The sequence below is a fragment of the Haliotis rubra genome, unplaced genomic scaffold, assembly GCF_003918875.1.
Source record: "Haliotis rubra isolate DU_JTF1 unplaced genomic scaffold, ASM391887v1 Scf145, whole genome shotgun sequence".
NCBI classification, from domain to species: Eukaryota; Metazoa; Mollusca; class Gastropoda; order Lepetellida; family Haliotidae; genus Haliotis; species Haliotis rubra.
Window position 1 is genome coordinate 1,252,009 of NW_025765392.1, and position 8,529 is coordinate 1,260,537.

Consider the following 8,529-nt stretch of genomic DNA (forward strand, 5'->3'; position numbering starts at 1 on the left):
CCCATTTGATTCTTTCAAAAGAATTGTGTCCAGAAATTCAAGCTGGCACTGTTTACAATATATTGAGTGCTGACACAAACCTTGGCATCATGTATGAATAAGTAAAAACATTAGAATAAATTATGTCCTTATGATTACGTCCTCTGAAAGGGGTTGGGTAGTGTGTCCAAACACAAGCTTGTTCAGTAAACATCAAGGGGGGAGTCACTTTAACAAGTGATTGTAGTTTTAAATTGCATCATTTTAATGCACTTTTGATTCTTGTGGACTTTTGCCTGTCTCAAACACACAAAATGTTCTTGCATATTTCGTTTCCTGAAGTTTGTGAAGCATTTATTGCAGATTTTGCGTTTTTGGGGGGTACCAAGATAAAGTGTCAAACAAAATGGGGATCGTGAGGCTGGAACATGGCAAACGCAATTTGCTTGAGGTTGACAGATAATATGTAGAAAAATACAACATAAAAACAACTGCATTTGTATCATCCTCCAGGTGAGGCCGACTACTTTTGGACCGCCCCTCGTAATTGGGATTACATTTTCTTATGAAAGTACAGATTCTAGTACTTTTGTTGACTCACCCCAACAAAAGCACACGTATCTGTACGTTAGTAAGGAAGTGTAGTCCCAAATATAACATATGTTACATCTTTCCGTTACTCTTAATATGAAGATAAGGTCGAGATGATTGACATTTATGTAACTCCTTGAACTAAAGGAAATCAGTAACTGTTATTATTACTATTCACCTTTCACTTTATCGAACAATACAAAAGTGAGATGGTCTAGTTTCCACAAGAGCTGAAGCACCCTTAGCCTGGTATGGGTTAAAGAATGTGCCAGAGGGTTTGTCATCACCTTCCAATACATATGCATGTTTCTCTATTTTGGCATCTCGTACTATGTGTAAAAACATGATGTATTAGTTATTTACACAGATATGGTGAGAAGATGCCTATCTGGAATTACTACATATAGAATATATACTGATGGGAAAAAGTAACAGTGCATAACATAAAATTGCATAAATGGTATTTGAAAACTATTTAAAACTATGAAAATGACCCTAAATATACACGCAGCAAGGCACTTTGCATGAAATTTTACGTCACGCATCAGACGGGACACGTACTTTCTGCACAATGAAATTACTCACTTTTTGCATTCTTTTTGACTCCTGAACATCCCACACCTGATATTACAAATTGAATAGCCGTTGATTATTCTCTTGCCTCTGAGTGTTGGGGAGAACACGTTAATGTCAACCTAAACTGCGCGTAAGTCATGCCGCGGCTTACAGAAATCGGCGTCTCCGCGCCGTGGGTGTGCTGGAGACTGGACTGGCCCAAAATGAAGTGGACAAACAGTTTAGTGTCCAACGAAACATGACCTCATCACTATAGAGATATTTTCAAAATAAAGGGAACACGAGAGATTTGCCTCGGAACGGCCGTCCACGCGGGATATCACGTCAGCAGGACAGCCACATTCGGCTGACCCGAAATGGAGCGACGTTTACGTCAAGCTCAGAATCAACTATTGACGTTACCTGAATTGTGACAAGCGTTGGTTCAGACATAGAACAACATTTCCAAAGCTTTCTTGAGTCGCTTAAAGTCGTCTATGCCTCGTAGGTGTCAAGCCTGCATCAACGCCAATGATGGACACACCCGATACTGAATTTGTGAATTTACTTTTGAAACCACATCTCTTCAAAGATGCCTAGTGTCAAATCATACATATTTCGATATTATCCTGTCAAAAGTTAAACAAAGAATACGAAAAATAACGCAAATAATCTTATTATCTTTTTGCATTAAAAATAGCATGACATCAAATAATTCACAGTTGCTTTATTCCAGTTTAATACATTGAAACTACGTGTTCACATATATACAGTAATGAGTGAAATGAATCTTACATTTACATTTGGGAATGGGCAAGTCTAAAACACACTTGTGCGTATGCATCTCCGTAAATTGCGTGGAGCTCATGAATGTCTAAAACTGATGTCGTTTAAAGAAGGTGAATTGATTCATGTTTGATCATTCTAAATGCTACACTGGTAATGAACCACATAGTGGCTCTGTCACTGTGGAGACGTTTACAATACAATAACGACGTTGCCGGTCGCCTACGTGTAGGACGTCCACGAGTCACAACTCGAAGAGAGATGAATACAGGTGGTCCATCTCCGGCAAGGGTTCAACACTACAGTGACCACTACTCAGACAATCTTAGGACTTCGGGGTATCAACCGCAACACTTAAGGAACCACTTACGTCATTACGGGTTACGACCCCGTCGTACAGCATACGACCTATCCTGACGCAATGTCATTGAGAAAATTGCGCTGAAATCATAACCGCCAACCTCTATTGTGGTGGGCGTCGTTTCTACGCATTGAACATTTCTCGTAATGACGGATGTTGACGTGGTGTGGACTAGAGTGATCCGATTTTCTGACCAGTAGCAATTCTAGTTTTTCACTGTTATTTTTGACATTCCAACCGGATTATGCCTGTCCTGACACGGATATAGTTACTATTGTTTTTCGTCAACAATACTTAAGTATTGTCTTGGCCTGCAAATGTTCCGGATTCATCACTATAGAGCAATTTGAGGGATGAAATGTAGCTATGTTTACACCATACCAAATCCGCACGATAACGTTCGTTGATCGCATAAAATATAGTAAGCCCTTCCTCAGGCTTCCATGCCCATTTCATAGACACTATGCCTAGTCGATGTACGACTGCTCTTTATGTTGCTCACGGTGGGCATACCCAAAAGTTGTGACATTGTTGCTTGACCCCTGCCCTGCATTAGGACGTATTTCATGGACATTGTATCTTCGTATGATCTCAATATCCACTGATCAAAGTGTGCATGGTAACTTTTCATTGCTGTTATATTTTTAAATCGCTAGAATTTTAACAATGAACAGCTTCGTTTATTATGCTTTTATTTTGCTATCTGGACGAGGAATCCCACAGACACAACCATCCATAGAGTCATGAACATAACCATACACAGAGAGTCAGAAGTTACACAGTACCCACCAAAGCTACTTAGGTCTTCCGAAACCTTTCCAGTTGGATTCCCATTGCCAGCCGAACCATCGGTTTTAGAATCCAGCTGAACCTGGTCCATAACCCTGCGTCTACTTCCTGGAAATGGTATGGAGCAAAATCGGGGAATCACAAACAATGTCGACTGTGGGATTTTCTTGCTGGCCTTCGCAGGATCTTTCATGATGATGAGGATGGTGGCGACCACAGACAGAACGCTGACACCGAGGAGACACGTTAGATACACGGTGACCTTTGGAATGTTGTCGGATGATTTAGGAAGTAGTCCACTCACGATGCTCATGAATACAGTCAGAGAGAGAAGGCACGTGATGGCATACGAAACCTTCTCGCCACAATCACACGGAAGTGAGAAGACGAATATGTTGAGAAATGAAAGCACCACCACAGGTAGTATTACATTGAGGACAAAGAACATCGGTCGCCTTTCAAGATCAATGTCAACGTAAAGGAAAGAGAAGGTGGAATCTACGAAAGTTCTTTCAGTAGTGTATGCTCTGGAAGCTGTAAGAATCCATTCTCCGTTTTCTGTGGACGATTGGGTGTTTGCGCTGACCAGCGATGAAACCATCTTCAGCTCATTTGAATTATAGCTGACAGGTAGAAATCGGAACTGGCATGTCTGAACATCAAATGGAAATAAAGTCAGATAAACTTGCAGTCAGTTGCAAAGTTTGCCCCAGGAAACCACGTTACTGTACCATCGCTGTTAACTGTAATAGAGGATGTCTCGTCTTTGAAGACATCCCGATCCTCAACAGATACTGGTACGACGAGTTTCGGCCTCCACATGTCAGTCAGTGGGGGGTGTATAGACTTTATGCCGCTATAATCCTCAGATTTCCAGGTGAGAAACTCATCCTGCCATGTTAAATTCATCCACACGAAGCTTTGGAGAATCTGTCTGACCTGGTCTACTTCTGTTATGGCCACCAAGTTGAATTGGCTGTGAACGTCAACATGTTGACTCTGGTTGTACACTGGTCTGATTTTAGTGCTGTAGTTTCCAAACAGGTCGCTGTACAGTCGCTTCATCCCCTCAATACTGCCTGCTGCAGATCTACACAGGGCCGACAGCAGCAGCACATACAGGAACTTCATCATCCTTCGTGCCCTTTGAATGCAATGAGGCACTGATCCCCAGTTGTTGATTAAATGCTATCTACATTACGAGTGAGAACAATTTGTATGGTCACGGTATATGATTGGACAAACAGGACAGATATCCCAACTATTCAATGGCCATCGAACTTCAATATGTTTATTAAACGCTTTCGCCTTTGTCTCTCAGCTATTTTGACAATGAGACCAATATTCAATGAAACTGCATCATTCACGCACAATCCTGTTTCTCATGAAATTGGATTAATCTATCGGACATTGTGAAACACAGTATTTCTTAATTATTGTTGCTATTGGACAACCATCCTAAGGGAGTTGGGAACGGACAAACATCTCAAGACAAAGGGGTACTCTGTCAATAAACCATTGTATTGTATTTACATAGTTAGTATCGATCACATTATACTCCGATTGTTGGAGTATTGAACCGGCTGTCCAATTCCGGTCACATACCATACTTACTGTTGGCCGGATAGAAAACATCATTTTTGGAGCGAATGTTGTTTGAGTGATGCACGGGCGTTTCTATCTGTATCACTGCAATTCTGAGCCTAGCAACGTCTACCGTCGGCTACGATGCTTCCACCATACAGACAATTCACTTGCCCATCTCCGGCCAAGGTTCCAGACTGCAGTGACCACTACTCAGTGCATCCTAGGACTTCGTCGTATGTACCGGAACATAGTCAGAAACAACTACGTCGTTACGGGTTACGACCAGGTCGTCCGCCATACGACCTTTCCTGACGCACCGTCATTGAGATAATTGACAAAAGTTGTGCCGAAATCATGACCGTCAACCTCGTTTGTGGTTTGACGTTGTTTCTACAGAAGTGTCCGTATTTAACATTTCCTGTAGTGACGGACTTCGACGTGTCTTCACACGTGGTGTGGACTAGAGTGATCCACTCTGTAGGACCAGTAATAATTATATTTCTTCAATTTTATGACACATTTTTGACATTCAAACCATATAATGCCTGTCCTTACTGGGATATGGTTACTACTGCTTTTCGTTAACCGCACAATGTTTAAGTACTGTCTTGGCCTGGTAATGTTCCGGATCGCACCCCTATAGAGCATGTGAGGGATGAAATGAAGAGCTGTTTACACCATACCGAAACAGCAAGATAAAGTTCGTGGATTGCATAAAATAATGTAAGCCCTTCCACAGGCGTCCATGCCCATTTGATAGACACAAGGCGTCGTCGATACACCCCTGACCCGCATTAGGACGCATTTCATGGGCATTGAACATGCTGTTCTACCATCTTCGTATGATCTGAATATCCAATGTTCAAAGTGTGCATGGTAACTTTTCATTGCTGTTATGTTTTCAAATCGAGAAATAATTTCAACAATCAACAGCTTTGTTTCGTATATGATGATCCACCAGGATATTCTTGAATGTTAATTAAACAGTTGCAGATAGTTTGAGACTTGACCATATTGACAGAATGTCATGAGAAGATTCCTTTATTGTGTTATCTGGATGAGGAATCCCACAGACACAACCATCCAAAGAACCGTGAATATAACCATACACAGAGAGTCAGCAGTTACACAGTACCCACCAGAAATACCCTGACCTTCCAGAACTTTTCCAGTTGGATTCCCATTGCCAGCCCAACCATTGGTTTTACAATCCAACTGAACCTCGTCCATAACCTTGCGTCTACTTCCTAGAAATCGTAACAAACAAAATCGCGGTATCACAAACAATGGCGACTGTGTTTTTTTCTTGTTGACCTTCGCAGGATCTTTCATAACGATGAAGATGGTGGCGACCACTGACAGAACGCTGATTCCAAGGAGACACGTTAGATACACGGTGACCATTGGAATGTTGTCGGACGATTTTGGAAGTAGTCCACTCACGATGCTCATGAATACAGTCAGAGAGAGAAGGCACGTGATGGCATACGAAACCTTCTCGCCACAGTCACACGGAAGTGAGAAGACAAATATGTTGAGAAATGAAAGCACCACTACAGGTAGTATCACATTGAGGACAAAGAACATCGGTCGCCTTTCAAGGTCAATGTCCACGTAAAGGAAAGAGAAGGTGGAATCTACGAAGGTTCTTTCAGTAGTGTATGCTCTGGAAGCTGAAATACTCCATTCTCCATTTTCTGTGTATGATTGGGTGTTTGCGCTAATCAGCGATGAAACCATCTTCAGTTCATTAGAATTATAGCTGGTGGGAAGAAATCGGAACTGGCATGTCTGAACATCAAATGGAAATAAAGTCAGATCTAACTTGCAATCAGTAACAAAGTTTGCCCCAGGAAACCAAGTTACTCTGCCGTCGCTGTTAACTGTAATAGAGGCTGTCTCGTCTTTGAAGACATCCCGATCCTCAACAGACACTGGTACGATGAGTTTCGGTCTCCAAATGTCAGTCAGTGGCGGGTGTATAGACTTTATGCCGCTATAATCCTCAGGATTCCAGGTGAGAAACTCGTCCCACCATGTTAGATTCATCCACACGTTGCTGTGGAGGATCTGTCTGACCTGGTCTACTTCTGTTATGGTCACCAAGTTGAATCTGCTGTGAACGTCAACGTGTTGACTCTGGTTATACAATGGTCTGAGTTTTCTGCTGTAGTTTCCAAACATGTCGCTGTACAGTCTCTTCATCCCCTTAATACTGCCTGCTGCAGATCTACACAGGGCCAACAGCACAAACACATACAGGAACTTCATCTTCTCACGTCCCCTTTGAATGCAATGAGGCACTGACGCTCAGAGTTTCATTAAATAATTTCTACATTTCCTGTTTGGTAGCATGTAGGCGTTGGAGAACCATCACATACGTGAGAACATTTTGGATGATGATTGAACTAACAGGACTGATAGCCAAACTATTCATTGGCCATGGAGGTTCAATACGTCGATTAAACCCTTTGGCTTTTGCGATGTTGACAATTATACCAATATTCAATTTCTAATGGAACCTCATCATCTACGCGCGCCGCTTTGTCTCATGAAATTGAATTTATGGCATTGATCTATTGTATTTGTGGAACGCATAATGTCTATATTGTTATAACTGTTGTATAAGCGTCCAGGGGGAGTTGGAAACCAACAGACATTTTATCCCGGGACAAAGGGAGAACTCCGTCAATAAACCATTGTATTGTATTACATAGTTAGCATCGATCACATCATACTCTGACTGTTGTATAGTATAGAACCGTTTGTCCAATTCCGGTCAGATACTGTACCTACTGTTGGCCAGAGAGCAGGCCTCATTTATGGAGCGAATATTGTTTTACGTAGTGTACATGCGTATCTGTCTGTATCACTGCAACTCCGACCCTGGCAAATCCTACTGTGGGGGCACGAAGACTCCATCATGCATATGATACACTTATCACTTCTTAGAACTATGTGGTACTGGTCATGTTCTACCCTAAAGCTATACATTAGACCATGAACATTTCACGGCGAAAATGATAATTGCATATACATATTATGACATGCACTATAACGATTGTATTTTCATTTTACATTGATTTACTAATACTGCATATTGACAGCAAAATGTCCAGCTGTCAAAATGACATCTGGCCTACAATGGGGTTTAGTAGGGATTTAGTTTCAAACCATGAATGGCTATGTGAACACCGATTCCCACACATGGGTACAGCGTGTGAAGCCAATTTCTGGTGTCTCCGCCGTGATATTGCTGGAATATTGCTAAAAGCGGCGTAAAGGCCAACTCACGCACTTACTATGTGAACACAACGAAGTGTCGGGGAAATGGTTTTAATAAAAGGAAGCAAATAGCATAAATCACCAAGGCAACCAAACGTTGTGTTGACATGACTGACCATTACATTTATATGATTTTATTTCGAAATGCGCAATAAATAGCAATTCATGTATGATGTATTGGTGGTTCCAAGGTTTTGTATTGTTAACGGTGAACAATGGCATAACACACGACTGTGTCGGTAAATGTCACACTCCCTTTCCCAAAGTGCGTTGCCAGATAATCAGGGACAATTCTTTACTTTCAATGTGAAATCGACACAGATATGTTCGCTTTAAGCATAAATTCCTTGAAACTGTTGATCTGAATCCAGTAATTGTCATCTTTGTGTTTTGGTTAATAGTTACATATTTTCTTCGTTGTTTTTGCTACCAAACTATTTACCCAAGCTGTATCCAGGTAGCTATTTAATAATTGAGGACCACTAAACATTCAAATGGGTAATCCCTTGCCATAAATTCCAAAACAGAATATGGCATCATTTACTGTTTCGTCCAGACCAACCCTTCACCTGGTCCTCCGTTGAACATCCGTTCCC

At 41.6% G+C, this 8,529-nt stretch overlaps 2 protein-coding genes across 2 annotated transcripts; both read right to left on the minus strand.

The window, feature by feature from the left end:
- Positions 1-2,963: 2,963 nt before the first annotated feature.
- LOC124269448 (neuronal acetylcholine receptor subunit alpha-7-like) lies at positions 2,964-4,209 on the minus strand. The gene is made up of 2 exons (XM_046704451.1): positions 3,793-4,209; positions 2,964-3,745 (listed from the first exon to the last, which is right to left on the minus strand). Exons 1-2 carry the CDS (start codon positions 4,193-4,195, stop codon positions 2,964-2,966), a joined length of 1,185 nt encoding a protein of 394 aa, XP_046560407.1. The 5' UTR covers positions 4,196-4,209.
- A 1,479-nt stretch (positions 4,210-5,688) lies between these two features.
- On the minus strand, positions 5,689-7,001 carry LOC124269461 (neuronal acetylcholine receptor subunit alpha-6-like). Its single transcript, XM_046704464.1, has one exon. It carries the CDS (start codon positions 6,917-6,919, stop codon positions 5,690-5,692), a length of 1,230 nt encoding a protein of 409 aa, XP_046560420.1. The 5' UTR covers positions 6,920-7,001; the 3' UTR covers position 5,689.
- Between the last annotated feature and the right edge of the window lie 1,528 nt (positions 7,002-8,529).

What these genes read in the sequence shown, in the direction of transcription:
- LOC124269448 (XM_046704451.1), bottom strand. Translation starts at nt 4,195, where the DNA reads ATGATGAAGTTCCTGTATGTGCTGCTGCTGTCGGCCCTGTGTAGATCT. An exon ending in TATTACAGTTAACAGCGATG is followed by an intron (nt 3,746 to 3,792) that starts GTACAGTAACGT and finishes ACTGACTGCAAG; the next exon opens with TTTATCTGACTTTATTTCCA.
- LOC124269461 (XM_046704464.1), bottom strand. Translation starts at nt 6,919, where the DNA reads ATGAAGTTCCTGTATGTGTTTGTGCTGTTGGCCCTGTGTAGATCTGCA.